This window comes from Ictalurus furcatus, chromosome 25 (assembly GCF_023375685.1).
Source record: "Ictalurus furcatus strain D&B chromosome 25, Billie_1.0, whole genome shotgun sequence".
Lineage (NCBI taxonomy): Eukaryota > Metazoa > Chordata > Actinopteri > Siluriformes > Ictaluridae > Ictalurus > Ictalurus furcatus.
This window is the reverse complement of record NC_071279.1, coordinates 1335795-1353558: the sequence shown is the minus strand read 5'-3', so window position 1 is coordinate 1353558 and position 17764 is coordinate 1335795. Positions and strand designations below refer to the sequence as shown.

General features: G+C 44.2%; 1 protein-coding gene across 3 annotated transcripts; it reads right to left on the bottom strand.

Moving 5' to 3' along the window:
- Positions 1–1033: 1033 nt before the first annotated feature.
- LOC128601548 (leukocyte elastase inhibitor-like) lies at positions 1034–16348 on the bottom strand. 3 transcript variants are annotated; one of them, XM_053614836.1, is made up of 7 exons: positions 16248–16348; positions 15732–15909; positions 9669–9809; positions 5016–5133; positions 2835–2977; positions 1779–1946; positions 1034–1577 (listed from the first exon to the last, which is right to left on the bottom strand). In XM_053614836.1, the coding sequence occupies exons 2-7, from the start codon at positions 15897–15899 to the stop codon at positions 1179–1181; spliced, it is 1137 nt and encodes a 378-aa protein (XP_053470811.1). In that variant the 5' UTR covers positions 15900–15909; positions 16248–16348; the 3' UTR covers positions 1034–1178. The 3 variants fall into 3 exon arrangements, with proteins under 3 accessions (XP_053470811.1, XP_053470812.1, XP_053470813.1); XM_053614837.1 differs by having other exon boundaries at positions 16274–16322; XM_053614838.1 differs by lacking the exon at positions 16248–16348 and adding an exon at positions 10174–10254 and having other exon boundaries at positions 15732–15821.
- Between the last annotated feature and the right edge of the window lie 1416 nt (positions 16349–17764).

Sequence of the window (17764 nt, the reverse complement as noted above, 5' to 3'; positions counted from 1 at the left end):
TTACATATATAAACTGTGTATCACATAGTTTATATCCATTCTGTTTATTAACAGAATAATAGTCTCCACCAGTATAACACCACCAGTCTCTACTCTCATTCTTGAGATTGTGATTTGGAATGTTTTGCCTAGGAACTACTCTGCATGGCCTGGACTGGCCTTTTCAATACGATAAAAGGCAAATCTTGGATCTGCATACATTATTATAAACCTCCTGCACATGGATCATAAAGACCCTCTTGAGTCTCCTCCAGAAATTGAATTTTACCACAAAAACCCTAGCGTAGGACAGTGGATAAGACAGCTATATATTGCCATGTGTACACCAAACAAAACAGCTACTCAACAGTTAGCAGTTTCTCCCTTCCTGACTTTCTTCTCCCATTTCCTTTCCCCTTCAGTGAATTGGCTTTTCTGTTCATTTTGTTTTGTCTGACTGCTGCTTTATCTGAGACAGCAGAAAAGATTACATTTCAAGTGCCTCCCTTATTTCCATTGTAATTGGTTAAACATGTTAAAACCGTAGATGGTGGAACCTTACTTTCAATTTAACGTTATTATTAACAAATTATAGCAATAATTAATTGAAGCTATTAATTAACATGAAAATACACTTATTACTGTTATTTCAATTGTTTTTATTCATTCATTCATCAAGCCATCCATCTTCAGTAACTGTTTATCTTGGTCAGGGTTGCAGTAGTGCAGGATGCCAGTCCACTGCAGGGCACCATGCACATACACATTCACTCACTCGTTCACACATAGGGACAATTTACTATAGCCAGTCCACCTATCTACATGTTTCTGAACAGTGAGAGGAGACCCAGATGAACAGGGGGAGAATACCCAGACAGGAACAGAGTAAGGATTGAATCAGGGGCCCTGAAGCTGTGAGGTGGCAATGCTACCCAATTCTCCACCGTGTGGCATATTTTTTAAATATAAAGACAAAGATTGTTTAATAAAAGACACCGATATGTGATGTGAAGAACATGTTTAGGTCATTATGTAAGTAATGAATAACAAGCTATTTTGTCAAAGTGCTTTATTGGAAATATGTCAGGAAATATATTTCCATATTTTAAGCTAAACATGTTTAGTCAGTGCACACTTATTTAGTTATGACATCAAATGACTGCATAGAGTTATAATTGCACTTCAGAGCATCGGGCAATTTAAGGAGTGCTGTAACGTCCACAAAAGAGAATGCTTCGGGTTGGTTTGTGTTGAATGAAAAAGAGGAAGGGGTGGTCTGCCACAAAGTGCTGTGGGACACAATTCGCCACGACCGCGGTGGCTGCAGCTGCAGCTGCTTCAGTGCCTTCCTCATTCACTTCTACAAAAGACTTATGTACCACCTCGGAGAGCACCAGGTCATCGCAAGGAGACATGTGTGAAAAATCACATTTGTCCATGTCAAAGGCATCTACCATGCCCATGCTGATGAGCAGCTCCTTCATGTCATAGGTTTCCTCCAGTGTGAATCGCGGCAAAGACACCTGCACCTCCACAGTGTCCATCCTATCAGGCCGTGTCCACTCCATGAAGTTGTCATAAGTGAGCTGGTGCTCAAGCTGATTTTAAATAAAAAATAATAATAAAACAATTATATAATACATAAATACTATTTTTTATATATATATATATATATATATATATATATATATATATATATATATATATATATATATATATATAAAATAAAAAAAATAAATAAAAAAAACACACACTAAAAAATTCATTTTATACATAAATTAAGTAGATTTATCATTCACCTTCTCAAGGCCAGTAGTGTTATCTTCAATCTCAACAGGTAGCATAATTAGCATGCTGAGCTCCTTGCCCTTATATGGCATTTCAAGAATCTTGCACCGCAGATCAGGAATAAAGGCCAGGGGAAACTCTGCGTCCTGATTCATCATCTGCACTGGTTTAGTTTCTTTCTGCATGTAAAACATATTAAAATACATTATTTAGCATTAATATAAATTGGGGGGGGGGGGGGAATTCACAATTCACAAACATGCATGACAGATCACCACCGTTTCCACAAGGGGATCATGCTGTGATTTTTAACTGGAGAGTTTTTACCTCCACTACAGAGAAAACCTTATTCATGTACGCAAGTTACAGTGCTACTTTTTTTTTTTTTTATCTTTAGGGGGTTTTTTTGTTTGGTTGTTTTTGTTTTTTACTTTTTTTTAATGTCTATATTTTGTTGGATATCAGTGCAATTTCTCACAAAGCAAAATAGGAGAGGTTCCAAAATGGCAATAAGCAAGAGCAGACAAAAGAGGATGGGGTGCACAGGAGAAGGGAGGAAAGACAAGATTCATGTAATTATATTATTAGTTAAAGATTTTTTAGATTTACGGTTTAACATTTTTTCTAAAAAACCTGAAGTAGATATATCTATATTTAGTTTGGCGGCTGTGGATGAGGTGGGAGAGCGGGTTGTCCACTAATAGTAGGGTTGGTGGTTCAATTCCCAGGCCACGTGACTCCACATGCCAAAGTGTCCTTGGGAAAGACGCTGAACCCCAAGTTGCTCCCAATGGCAAATTAGCACCTTGCAAGGCAGCTCTGCCACCATTGGTGTGTGAGTGTGTGAATGAGACACAGTGTAAAGCACTTTGGATAAAAGCGCTATACAAGTGCACCATTTACCATTTAGTTTCTTAGCCACAAGATATCAGTGCAATTTCTCACAAAACACAATAGAACAGGGCAGGAGTGCACAAAAGAAGACAGGAGTGCACAGGGGAGGACAGGAAGGAGGAGAGGAAAGGGTAAGAGACTGCATTTTTTTTTGGTAAGTGCATGGCACCCACCTTGTTCAGCTTGAAAGGAAGCTCCTGTGTTGCGTCAACCTTAAACTGCTTCTCCCAGCTGCCCTTGAAGTAGAGGGCATTCACCAAGACAAGTCTGGTCGAATTATCAACAATTCCTTTTTGCAGCAAGTTCTTGATCTTTTCTATTGTGAGAATTTCGATTCACAAAAACATTGTTAAGCAGACACAACATTCATATAGAACCACTGCATAGAAAGAAAACATTTCTTCATGCAGTTAAGTAGAACATGATCATGATAATGATAATAATAATAATAATAATAATAATAATAAAGTAGTAGTATCCTAGTACTGAGGGAGTACACAAAATAAGTGAAAATCAGCAAGATCACAGGGGAACAATCTACAAAGTGGGTTTGAATTATAGCTAGACTAGATCTGTGGAAGGTAAACATGGATAGAAAAAGTTAATCAGCTTAAGAAGCATGCTGATAATAAAATACACACAATTTATTGTCAGTGTTTCACTAAAGTCACAAGAGCCCTCTATACAGTGCTGAAATAAAGTATTTGATTTCTTCTGTTTTTGTGTAGATCTCATACTAAACTGTTTCAGAAATTAAAACTAAATCTAAGATAAAACAAAGGCAACCTGAGTAAACACAAAATACAGTTTTTAAATGATAATGTTATTTATTGAAGCAAAAAAAGTTATCCAATACCAGCTGGGCCTGTGTGAAAATGCCCCCGTAGTTATTAATTCCCCAAATCTATGAAACTGCATTCATAATGGGGTTCAGCCGGACTACACACAACCAGGCCTGATTACTGCAAACCCTGTTCAATCACATCAACACTTAAATAGAACTTTCTCATCAGCATGAAGTTGGTTAAAAGGTCTTACCCAGTAACACACTATGCCAAAGTTGAAAGAAATTCCAGAAAAGAGAATGAGGAGGAAAGTGATTGAAAGACATCAGTCTGGGAAGGGTTACAAAGCTATTTCAAAGGCTCTGGGATTCCAAAGAACCACAGTGAGAGCCATTATCTCCAAATGGAAAAACTCTGCACGGTAGTGAACCTTCCCAAAAGTGGCTGACCTTCCAAAATTCATCCCAGAGCACAGCAAAGACCCATCCAGGAAGTCACACAAGAGCCAAGGACAACACAAAGGACCTACAGGCCTCTCTTGCATCAATAAAGGTCACTGTTCATGATTCCACTATCAGAAAGACACTGGGCAAAAATAACATCCATGGAAGAGTAACGAGGTGAAAACCACTGCTAACCCAGAAGAACGTCAAGTCGCGTCTGAATTTTGCCAAAACACACCTTGATGATCCTCAAACCTTTTGGGAGAATGTTCTGTGGACTGAGGAGTTTAAAGTGGAACTGTTTGGAAGACAGGGGTCCCGTTACATCAGGAGTAAACCTTTCAGAATTCAACAAAAAGAACATCCTAGCTACGGTCAAGCATGGTGGAGGTAGTGTGATGGTGTGGGGATGCTCTGCTGCTTCAGGTTCTGGGCAACTTGCAATAATTGAGGGAAACATGAATTCTGCTCTCTACCAGAAAATCGTAGAGTAGAATGTCCTCTCTTCAGTCCGTAAGTTGAAACTCAAGTGCAAATGGATTATGGAGCAAGACAATGATCCAAAGCATAGGAGTAAATCCCAGTCAAAATTACAGAAAGACTGATCTCCAGTTATCAGAAGCGTTTGGTTGCAGTTATTGTTGCTAAAGGTGGCATAACCAGATTTTAAATTTAAGGGGGCAATTAGTTTTTCACATGGGTGATAGGTGTTGGATTTTTTTTTTGGCATCAACGAAAAATTTTTTAAATAAATAAAAACTATTGTGTGTTTTCTCAGGTTGCCTTTGTTTTAATGTTGTATTTCATTTGAAGATCTAAAACTGTTTAGTATGAGATACACAAAAACAGAAGAAATCAGGATGGGGCAAATACTTTTCACAGCGCTGTATGGTATTGCTCCAATAACAATATCATGGCTCAACTTATCAGCAACGGATTTTCTGAAGATTAAAGCTAACTGCTATCCGACTTTGAGACATTCCTACTTTGGGAATGTTTGATGCAGTAAAATTACATTCAAGGATTTTACAATCTGTTAATCAAACTATTTTACTTCCCATGGAAGTGTAAATACTACATGAATACATTTTAGATGGAAATTTCAAAAACATGTTTAAGTACTAACCTTTTGTTTGCTTCTCCACCCAGTTATTAATATTGACCCGTGCAGATTCTGCATTTGCTTTAAAGTCAACAGTTTCCAGCTCAGCATGGTAGTGTGTTTTTGTCTCCTTCAGAAATTTCTGTTTTAAAAAAAAGAAAATCAGTTAAAAACAATGAAATACAGGAAGATCAACAATTACTGGAGAATAAATGCAACAGAGTTGTGTCACGACTCGTGACGGAGCGGAAGATAAGGTGGATGCAATCGCAGTTCGAACGAGAGTTTTATTTAAAGAAAGACAGGCAGACAAATCCAAATCGTAATCCAAAACGTAATCCAAAACATGCAAGGTCAGACGATCGGCAAACAGGCATTAACTTGGGCAAGGCAGAGATCAAGGTCGTGGTACAGAAAACAGGGTCGATAAACAAAACATGAAACGTGGCATAAAGCGAGGGACTGGTAGCGGAGAAACCAGTAAACTAAACTAACGAGCCTAAACATGAAACTGACTATGACTATGGAACGCATTAAACACATCTACTCTATTCTAGTCTAATATTCCACATTGAGTGTTGCGAGGCATGCGGTATATATGCTGACACGATTACCCTCGCAACTGCTAACAGCTGAGGGTAATCCGGACACACGTGACATGACAACCAGTGACAGGACGGGGAGGAGACGTGACATAAACAATAACAAAAGCACATGTTGAAATGTCACTGCTGTCAACATTGGAAAAGCAGGTGCTCGCGCATTTGCGCTTAGAGCACGCTGCTTCAAGGGGGAATCATGACAGAACCCCCCCCCAAAGGCACTCCTCCCGGAGTGCCCCGAGACCTCCAACTTCTTTGGCGGTCCCAGCCCCTTGGGCAGAATGTCCCAAGCAGAGCCAGGCCACCGCACGGTGTGCTTGGCGGAGCAGGGAAACAAAGCGCTGTACTCAGCAGAGCAGGGAAGCAGGGCGACATTCACAGCAGGGCAGGCAGGCTGAGCGAAGTCCTCGGCGGAGCATGAAGGCAGAGCGACGTCCTCGGCGGAGCAGGAAAGCAGAGCGACATCCTCAGCTGAACAGGGAAACAGAGCGCTGTACTCAGCAGAGCAGGGAAGCAGGGTGACGTCCTCGTGGAGCATGAAAGCGGAGCGACGTCCCCGGCTGAACAGGTAGGCAGAGCGACAACCACAGCCCGGCAGACAGGCTGAGCGAAGTCCTCGGCGGAGCATGAAGGGAGAGCGACGTCCTCGGCAGAGCCGGAAAGCAGAGCGACGTCCTCGGCTGAACAGGGAAACAGAGCGACGACCACAGCTGGGCAGACAGGCTGAGCGACGTCCTCGGCGGAGCATGAAAGCCGAGTGACGTCCTCGGCTGAACAGGGAAACAGAGCGACGACCACAGCCGGGCAGACAGGCTGAGCGACGTCCTCGGCGGAGCAGGGAAACAGAGCGACGTCCTCGGCGGAGCAGGGAAACAGAGCGACGTCCTCGGCGGAGCAGGGAAACAGAGCGACGTCCTCGGCGGAGCAGGGAAACAGAGCGACGTCCTCGGCGGAGCAGGGAAACAGAGCGACGTCCTCGGCTGAACAGGGAAACAGAGCGACGTCCTCGGCTGAACAGGGAAACAGAGCGCTGTACTCAGGAGTGGGAATGACGTTCGCCATGGAGCAGGAAGGCTGAGCGACGACCTCAGCTGAACAGGGAGGCTGAGCGACGACCTCAGCTGAACAGGAAGGTTGCAGCTCTGGAGTTGAGATCTCCTCGTAGATCTCAGGCTGGGGCTCTGAGGTCACCAGGTGAACCCTGGGCATGGGCAGAACTTGGGCGGCTGTGTCGGTAGACTCGGGCGTGAGCAGAACTTGGCTGTGCGTGTCGGCAGACTCGGGCGTGAGCAGAACTTGGCTGTGCGTGTCGGCAGACTCGGGCGTGAGCAGAACTTGGCTGTGCATGTCAGCAGACTTGGGCTTTGGCAGAACTTGGGTGGTCGTGTCGGTAGTCTTGGGCGTGGGCTGAACTTGGGCGACCGGGTCGGTAGACTTGGGCGTGGGCTGAACTTGGTCCGCAGGCTTGGACATGAGCATGACTTGGGCAGCAGGCTTGGACATGAGCATGACTTGGTCACCTGGGTCAGGAGGCTTGGACGTGAACGTAACTTGGTCAGCAGGCTTGGACGTGAGTGGAACTTGGTTAACTGGGCTGGACATGAGCGGAACCGGGTCAGCAGGCTTGGACATGAGCATGACTTCTGGCCGTAGTGTCATTGGGGCTTTTCTGTGTAAACGTTTGTGCTGACGCCAGCTGCTCTTGAAGCATTCCTTGGAGCAGAAGAAAGCTTCCTGGAGGCCCAGCTTCTTGCAGGTGGGACATTGAAGCTGAGTCTCTTTCCCACAGCCCTCGGTCATACATCTCGAAGAATTCTCTCCCGCGTTGGCCGGAACCTGAAGCGGATCGCTGGTTACTGCCCTGTCCATCTCCTCATAATAGAGGTTGAATGGCGGGTCCGCCTGGGGCTATCCATTGACTCTCCACCCCAGTAAATCAAGACCATGAAGTTGTCCAGGCTGTGAAAACTCCCCCATAAACAGTTCTGAAAATTGTGAGACGACATGGAGGACTGAGGACCCAGCACTCACCAGCTGCTCCGCCCAGTCACGGGCCGGACTGCAAAACCGGGACACCATGAACCCGATCCACTGTCTCTTATTAGGTTTGGGATATGCCAGGCTGCAAAAATACACCTGGCAGCTAAACAGAAACTCCAGCGGGTAGCTCCCCAATCCCGCGGTCTCTGGCGGAAGCTTGACGTCGTACCTTTGAGGAAATTGCACGGATGAAAAACGCGGCCAGTAATCCGAGTGTTCCCTGATGAGGTATCGTCCAATTACTTCCCTGGTTTCTGTAGCTTGACTTCTCTCTCGTCCTCGTGCTGCATCCATGGTACAGCGGAATATTCTGCCACGACTCGTGACGGAGCGGAAGATAAGGCGAATGCAATCGCAGTTCGAACGAGAGTTTTATTTAAAGAAAGACAGTCAAACAAATCCAAATTGTAATCCAAAACGTAATCCAAAACATACAAGGTCAGACGATCGGTAAACAGGCATTAACTTGGGCAAGGCAGAGATCAAGGTCGTGGTATGGAAAACAGGGTCGATAAACAAAACATAAAACGTGGCATAAAGCGAGGGACTGGTAGCGGAGAAACCAGTAAAATAAACTAACGAGCCTAAACATGAAACTGACTATGACTATGGACCGCATTAAACACATCTACTCTATTCTAGTCTAATATTCCGCATTGAGTGTTGTGAGGCATGCGGTATATATGCTGACATGATTACCCTCGCAACTGCTAACAGCTGAGGGTAATCCGGACACACGTGACATGACAACCAGTGACAGGACGGGGAAGAAACATGACATAAGCAATAACAAAAGCACAAGTTGAAATGTCACTGCTGTCAACATTGGAAAAGCAGGTGCTCGCGCATTCGCGCTTAGAGCACGCTGCTTCAAGGAGGAATCATGACAAGTTGAACGTCAACAGAGTCCAATAGGGGCAGACTCAAGTCCGAGTCCTTAATGGCCAAGTCCAAGTCGAGTCCAGAAAGTAATTAAATTGAAAAAAGATTTGAAATTGCAATTGTAAACTCAACACTGAGCTGTTAAATTAATATTTTAACCTTCACAACCCAATGGTATAATACATAAACATAACAAAAAATACCACTATTACATCTTGCCATTGCCATTTAATATTTTTATTTCATGTCAGCACTCCAAATAGTTTCCTATAAAAAATGGTTTCAATGAAAAAAGGGATATAAAGGTGTATGTAGAACTTATTATATTATGATGAAAATACAATAATAAAACAGCTTCATTTGTATCACACTATATTGTATCCTGCAGTTCGAGTTGACATTTCAATTATTTGATGCGTCTCATGAGGCAGACTCAACTGTACTCAGAAAACTTCCGAAGTGTCCGAGTCCGTGTCAAGTTCAACTACAGATTTACCTGAGTGCATGACAAGTCCGTGTCCGTGCATAATTGGACCAGAGTCCGGGATCGAGTACCCCAACCGTACATTATTAACATAATATAGATTCATTTAATCATTTGACACATGGTTTTTATCCAGATAGAATTGCAACCTTGTATACACACATGTCTTTACAGCAGTGGTCACCAACCTTGATCCTGGAGATCTACATTCCTGAAGACTTTAGCTCCAAACATAATCATGCCCACATGACCACCCAATCATTGCTTTAAGAAGTTCTTGGTCAACTAAAACAGGTGTGTTAGATTTTGGTTGGAGATGAAACCTGCAAGAGGTTTGGTGACCACTGCTTTAAAGGCTCTAGAGTTGAGTCATGAATACGAGAATGATTTCAATTAAAATGGAGTGAGCATTTCTCACTCCACAGGACCCAGTCAAAACCCCACAGGACCCACTACCATGTCCATATAGAATAATATATATATTATAGAAATTGCCTCATTATATTACAAATGTTAGTTCACACACACATACACGTGTATATATGTGTGTGTGTCTGTGTGTAACTACTGTTTTGTTGTCGGGTTGTTATTAGCACAGCTCTATATCATGATACATAGTGTGTATGGTAGAAAGGTTATTTTGCACATCTTTGTATCCACAAATTTTACCTCCACAAATTTGTAGGTCTGCTCTCCATAAAGCCTATTGGCTACGCTGAGGGCATACGGAGCTCCTGCTTTGTTCAGTTCAGCCATCAGCTTGTTGAAGCTGACGTGGACGTCGTCCTTGGCTTTGTTGTGGTGCAGCACCTAGGTAATATGGATGGAGATATAACCAAAGGTTTGTTTTTTGTTTTTTTTTTTGTTTTTTTAAAAAAAAGCAGGAAATCTTTGTGGTAAATGAAGATTACCTCCATCCTGAGAGAATTTTAGATTCACGTAACAAATCATGAATAAATGAGTAGAAACAAGTGAAAACTGTGGTTCATATGTCATACTTTTTAATATGTAAGCTGTGTAGTACAAATGCACAAAAAGAAGGGTCCCAGTTATCCGCCACCAAGGAGAAGCACCTATATGTATGCCATTAACTACAATCACCAATGTTATTGCCAAAATAATGCCTTTTCCCCATGGATGTTAGTGCCTCCACGGAGTATTTGCATCCAATAACCTTTTGTAAAGCCGATGGTAACTGGACCTTCTGAGATTGCTGTGCCTGTTGAACTGCTACTGGTTGAACACTTAGGCTTCACTGGTTTGTTGAAGCACAAGACATACAGTAACATATTAATCATCAGAATTGCAAAACCTTTTTTTAACTACATACACAAGTTGTTTGCATGAACATTAGTAAAATTTGTGCGTGCCTGCATGGTCATATACTTAGTATAGAAATGTGGACTTAAAAATCATGAAACAGGATTTTACCATGTTTATTATAATATACAGATCTATTGCACAGAACAAACTGTTCATACAGGAATTAAAGGGACACACTTTCCCCTACACCCTACTCATGTTTCAGGATGATCTAACATCAAACTAGGCCCAGAGTAATTACCAAGATTTGCATTTCTCTCAATAACCCATGATGTTGCAATTTCAGTGCAATTCCTATTCCAGTGAAGTGAATCACACTCCCTAAACAGTCTGAATGGCTGCTGTATGATGAGTCTTGCTTTTTATTTGCATTAGTTCAGAAATTTTCCACAGAATTTCTACCAGTCACCACAGAAAATGAAGAAATTTTCATATTTTCTTATGTTAACGTACCATCTGGGTGAATTTACACCACATTCACCATGCGTCCTGTGATGTTCCTTCTTTATAATCACAGTAGACAAACTGAATCCTACCCCATCAAAAGAAGGGAACTGAGTTGGGGTAGCAACTAAACAGATCTTCAATTATAAAGAAATGACAATGATAAATTTATGTGCATGTCTTCAGAGCACAGGATCCTAACACTGGTATGGAGTACTTCTTATCCAGCACATTTTAATGTTAAGAGTTGTTGGCCGACTAGTTCAATCAGATGTGTTGGGAGCTGGGAAAACACTCAAATGTGAATGGCAGCAGGGACTACAGGACCAGGATTGGGAACCTGTGCTTTATGTATTGCCAAAATATATAAAGTAAATGACATACTGCTATAGTACAGCACAAAGATTCCTGTGCATCAGCAATCATCCATCCATTCATCCATCCATCCATCCTCAACCGCTTATCCGTTATCGGGTCGTGGGGGCAGCAGCTCCAGCAGGGGACCCCAAACTTCCCTTTCCCAAGCCACATTATCCAGTTCTGACTGGGGGATCCTGAGGTGTTCCCAGACCAGTGTGGAGATATAATCTCTCCACCTAGTCCTGGGTCTTCCCCGAGGTCTCCTCCCAGCTGGACATGCCTGGAACACCTCCCTAGGGAGGCACCCAGGGGGCATCCTTACCAGGTGTCCGAACCACCTCAACTAGCTCCTTTCAATGCAAAGGAGCAGTGGCTCTACTCTGAGTTCCTCTTGGATAACCGAGCTTCTCACTCTATCTCTAAGGGAGAAGCCAGCCACCCTCCTGAGAAAACCCATTTCGGCCGCTTGTACCCGCGATCTAGTTCTTTTGGTCACTACCCAGCCCTCATGACCATAGGTGAGGGTAGGAACGAAAATTGCCCAGTAGATTGAGAGCTTTGCCTTCCAGCTCAGCTCTCTTTTAGTCACAACGGTGTGGTAAAGCAATTGCAATACCGCTCCCACTGCTCCGATTCTCCAGCCAATCTCCCGCTACAATGTCCCCTGAGGTACTTGAACTCCTTCACTTGGGTTAAGTACTCATTCCCTACCCGGAGTAGGTACTCCGTCGGTTTCCTGCTGAGAACCATGGCCTCAGATTTAGAGGTGCTAATCCTCATCCCGGCCGCTTCACATTCAGCTGTGAACCGATCCAGTGAGTGCTGAAGGTCACAGACCGTTGATGCCATCAGGACCACATCATCTGCAAAAAGCAGCAATGAGATCATCAGGCCACCAAACCGCAACCCCTCCCCACCATGACTACGCCTCGATATCCTGTCCATGAATATCACAAACAGGATTGGTGACAAAGCGCAGCCCTGGCGGAGACCAACCCCCACCTTGAACGAGTCCAACTTTTTGCCGAGAATGCAGACACAGCTCTCACTTTGGGCGTACAGCGATTGAATAGCCCTAAGAAGGGAACCCCTCACCTTATACTCCCTCAGCACTTCCCACAGTAAACCCCTGGGGACCCGGTCATACGCCTTCTCCAGATCCACAAAACACATGTAGACCGGATAGGCATACTCCCAGGACCCCTCCAAAATCTTTGCAAGAGTAAAGAGCTGGTCCATTGTTCCACGACCAGGCCAGAATCCACATTGTTCCTCTTCAATCCGAGGTTTGACTATTGGCCAAACCCTCCATTCCAGCACCTTGGAGTAGACTTTACCAGGGAGGCTAAGAAGTGTGATACCCATATAATTGGCACACACTCTCTGGTCCCCCTTTTTGAACAGGGGAACCACCACCCCGGTCTGCCACTCCTTGGGCACTGTCCCCGACTTCCACACAATGTTAAAGAGGCATGTCATTCAAGACATCCCCTCCACACCCAGAGCTTTCAGCATTTCTGGATGGATCTCATCAATCCCCGGGGCTTTGCCACTGTGTAGTCGTTTGACTACCTCAGTGACCTCCACCAGGGAAACTGACGATGATCCTCCATCAGCCTCCACCTCTGCCTCTACCATAAAGGGCGTGTTAGTCAGATTCAGGAGTTCCTCAAAGTGTTCCTTCCACCATGCAATTACCTCCTCAGTTGAGGTCAACAGCGCCCAATCTGTACTGTACACAGCTTGGATGGTTCCCCGTTTCCCCTTCCTGAGGTGGCGGATGGTTTTCCAGAAACACCTTGGTGCCGACCGAAAGTCCTTCTCCATGTCTTCTCCGAACTTCTCCCACACCCGCTGCTTTGCCTCTTTCACGGAGAGGCTGCAGCCCGTCGGGCCTGTCGGTACCTTGCAACTGCCTCCAGAGTCCTCCGGGATAACACATCCCGGAAGGCCTCCTTCTTCAGTTGGACGGCGTCCCTGCCCACCGGTGTCCACCACGATGTTCAAGGGTTACCGCCCCTTGAGGCACCTAAGACCTTGAGACCACAGCTCTCCACCGCAGCTTCAGCAATGGAGGCTTTGAACATTGCCCACTAAATCTCAATGCCCCCAACCTCCACAGGGGTGCCAGAAAAACTCTGCTGGAGGAGTGAGTTGAAGACCTCCTCCAGGCGTTCCCAGTTCACCCGCACGGCCCGTTTGGGCATTCCAGGTCTGTCCAGAGTCTTCCCCCACCCTTGACCCAACTCACCACCAGATGGTGATCAGTTGACAGCTCTGCCCCTCTCTTCACCCGAGTGTCCAGAACATGCGGCCTCAGATCAGATGATACGATTACAAAATCGATCATCGACCTTCGGCCTAGGATGCTCTGGTACCACGTACACTTATGAGCCTCCTTATGTTCAAACATGGTATTCGTTATAGACAGTCCATGACTAGCACAGAAGTCCAACAGCAAACGCCTGCTCAGGTTTAGAGCAGGGAGGCCATTCCTCCCAATCGCGACTCTCCAGGTATCTCCATCATTGCCCACGTGTGCGTTGAAGTCTCCCAGCAGAAGTATGGAGTCCCCTACTGGTGCCCCATACAGGACTCCATTCAGGGTCTCCAAGAAGGCCGAGTACTCTGAACTAGTGTTCGGTGCATATGCACAGACAACAGACAGAGTTCCCCCCCCACAACCCGTAGGCATAAGGAGGTGACCCTCTCGTCTACCGGGGTAAACTCCAACGTAACGGCGCTCAACCGTAGCCTTGTGAGTATCCCCACACCCGCCCGGCGGCTCACACCCTGGTCAACTCCAGAGTGGAATAGACTCCATCCCCTATCCAGGAGTATGGTTCCAGAACCGAGACTGTGCGTAGAGATAAGTCCCACCAGATCTAACTGGTAGCGCTCCACCTCCCGCACAAGTTCCAGTTCCTTCCCCCACAGAGAGGTAACATTCCATGTCCCCAGAGCTAGCCTCTGCCGCCCGAGTCTGGTCCGTCAAGGCCCCTGACCTTTACTGCCAGCCTTGTAGCAGCGCACCCAACCCCCACGGTTCACCCCACGAGTGGTGGGCCCATAGGTTGGAGAGGGGGGTGCAACGTTGCTTTTTCGGGCTTTGCCCGGCTTGGCTCTGTGGCAAACCCAGCCACCAGGCGCTTGCAGTCGGGCCCTTCCTCTGGGCCTGGCTCCAGACGGGGGTCCCGGTCTTCCTCCGGGCAGGGTAACTCCTCCTCTCTATGCTTTCTTCATGATGGTTTCTTTGAACCATTCTTAGTCTGGCCCCTCCCCTGAGACGACTTTGCCTTGGAAGACCCTACCAGGACCACAAGGCTCCAGACAACACAGCCCTCAGGTTCATAGGGACACACAAACATCTCCACCATGATAAGGTGACGGTTCCCGGAGAGCATCAGCATCAGTATGGCCTCATTTCATTTTAAACTCATCGTCTTTGGTTATATGTTCTTTCTCTTTGATGATTGCTTTTTTGCTTTTTGTAACCTTTGTGACCTTAACTGACTGAAGAGTCTGTAGTGTTTTGCAACGTTAGTGAACTGGAACTGCAAACTCAGTCAAACCCAGAGGAATGTTTTATACTCGAGTTCTGCTGAACTGGTTGTGGCAGTGTAGAAAACAGTTTTTCTTGAAATCTTAGAAAATCCTCACAAAATGCTAAATGATTTTTTTTCCTTTAATTAAGATGGTCCACATTTCTGCACTTTACTTCTACATACTTTAATCAAATCAAGCAATAAGGAACACCAAATCCATGGTACAGCCTTGTTCGGAGATGGGGAAGAAAGCAAAAATGTGGAGCGGTCTGAGAATAGACTGTTTAACTAGGCCTAAGCCATGTCATCATCATAATGAAAGATAAGATTATGACTGACAGCAACGATGTAACCATAGTAACGACATAGTCACAGCTACATGACTATAAAAGCTGTAGCATGTACTCATTTTAAAAGGTCACATATCCTTTGAGCTGACAGGGGGATTTTATAACAATTCCACTCTCGGCTAAATACAATGTGATGGACTCTAGGCAATCTAAGCTTGTGCATCTGAGTGTATCTAAAGACTCTTGGCAGTAAAACAATGTGGAAATCCGTGAGGCTACAAAGATCTTTGAACAGACACAAAGCTTTTTAATTTGGATCTAGTTCACATGCTGTGGATGGTTCGTAATGGATGACTATGCTGAAATTAAACTATGCTAGTTAGTTCCATTCAGTATCAGCATGCTCAACGTTAAAACACTCACTTCGGCTAACAGCACAATGGTTTTGGGAATGGCTTTTACATTCACAGGCTACCCATTAGATTGATCCGGTTTGAACAGTCACAAATCTCCAAGTATGCAAACTAACAGGTTTGATTCACGATATACTGCCAAAAGACAGCATCATGCAAGAAAGACACCACAGTTAAGCTGTGATAGAAAAAACCAGGACTCTACATTCTCCACTCCAATGATAAACTGGTTCTTCACCTATTTTTCTAACCAAGCATGTTTCGACCTTTATTTACTCCATGATTATTAACATTTATTGTCTTATGTGTATTAATATAACTATTATGATTTTGCATGATTATTATTTTTGTTCTGACCTCAGACATCTGAGTTGCTGTGTTGCCTGCAGCTCCTAGAGACACCATGGCCAGCGCAGAAGAGATGCTGAGAGGAGAGTAGAAGACATTCCCGGTTTTGTTGCCTTCCTTGATCTTGGTGAATAGGTGAAGTGCAAAATTGGTGTTTGCCACTGAAAGAGACTCCATTTTGCAAAATCTGAAGGAGAAATATATTTTTTGAAATAGCAAATTATATATATATATATCAATGAATAAAAAAAGGCAGTGAAAATATGACACTAAAAACATGAATTGACATGAAATTTACTCCATTAAAAAAACAGCGACAAGGGCGTGCGCCTGACTAAGGCAAAGCCCTTATCAGCTATTAAAACGTCATTCGAAAGTGAAGTAAACTGAAATAGTTCTAAACAGTCACAGAAACTTTGTGAACTAAAAACCAACTTCTGATGCTTCCTTCCTAACTACTGACAAACAGCCGTCTTGTAACGCTTTAACTGCAACATTCTCATTACAATACTGCACTACACTTACCTTAACTCCTGCACTGTTACACTGACCTGCTGTCTGAAATGCTGTGGTCCTCAAACTGTGTGATTTTATATTTATATACATCATTTCCCAGCCCACCTCCCCTCTAAGTCCCACCTCCCCTCTAAGTCCCACCTCCCCTCTGAGTCCCACCTCCCCTCTGAGTTCCACCTCATTGGAGGCAAGTCCAGAAAATGACGTCGTATGTTTAGAAGTCATGCGATTGTAATAGTGATGGGAGGTTCGGATCATTTTACTAACTCGGTTCTTTGAATCTTGTCCAGCAAAATGAACGAATCTTTTTCCGAGTCATTTCGTTCCTTTCAGCAGAATATAATTAAAATGTTACATGTTAAATTCCCCAACACATCTAGTACTTAATAAACTATCAAATAAACTATAGGCTAATGCAACCAAGGCCGAATTATGAGAAACAGAAATGATTCATTAATAGCTTAGCTGGGTCTTGAGGCTATGCAGTCTGTTAGTTCACCTCACCTCACGTTTTGTCACGTCACATTTGTCACGTCCGTTCCCCGGAAACAGAAATGATTAGTTCACACCTCGAGTCTTCGGGTCGAGTCGTTCGTTCATCCCGTTTCCGGTACTGCATGGTGCGCTGCCTATGTGGCGGTCACCAGAAGAACGAACGACTCGAACGCGAAGACTCAAGAGCTGAACTAATCATTTCTGTTTCCTATACAGAACCTATGAGGATGTTACAGCGCATACCCGGTTAAAAGTGAACGAATCACTCTCTGAGACAACTCATTGTTCCCGAGTCATATTAAATATTCGTTCAAAATGAACTTCACTAGATTGTAATGGCATTATTGTAATTTTGATAAGGTGATGCGATACACCTTTAAATACAACACATTTACCGTATATGGTTACTTGTTGAATTCCAACATGGCTAGCCCAGGTTTAGGCTAGTGACAGCATGTATTTTTATGTTTTGACGGTTTAATTAGTATATTAGTATATCGTCACGAGCAGTTTATTAGGAACACTGGTACACCTACTTATTCATGCAGTTATCTAATAAGCCAGTCAAATGGCAGCAGTGCAAAGCATTAAATCATGCAGATGCAGGCCTGCAACTTAAATAATGTTCATATCAGCCATCAGAAAAAAACGTGATCTCAGTGATTTTGACCGTGGCATGATTGTTGGTGCAAGCCAGTCTGGTTTGAGTATTTATATATCTGCTGATCTCCTGGGTCGGGGACACACACACACACACACATCTATCGAGTTTACTCAGAATGGTGCAATAAAGAAAAAACATGCAGTGAGCAGCAGTTCTGCTGATGGAAACTCCATATTGATGAGAGAGGTCTACTAAGAATGTCCAGATAATGATTTGAGCTGATGGAAAGGTTGCAGTAACTCAGATGACCACTTGTGTGTATCTGTGGTGCTATGTGTCAGGCAAACGCTGATTGGTTGGTGGAGAGATGTGTCCGGTTCCATACCCATAAACATTTTGAATTAGGAATAATATTGCTCAATTCTTA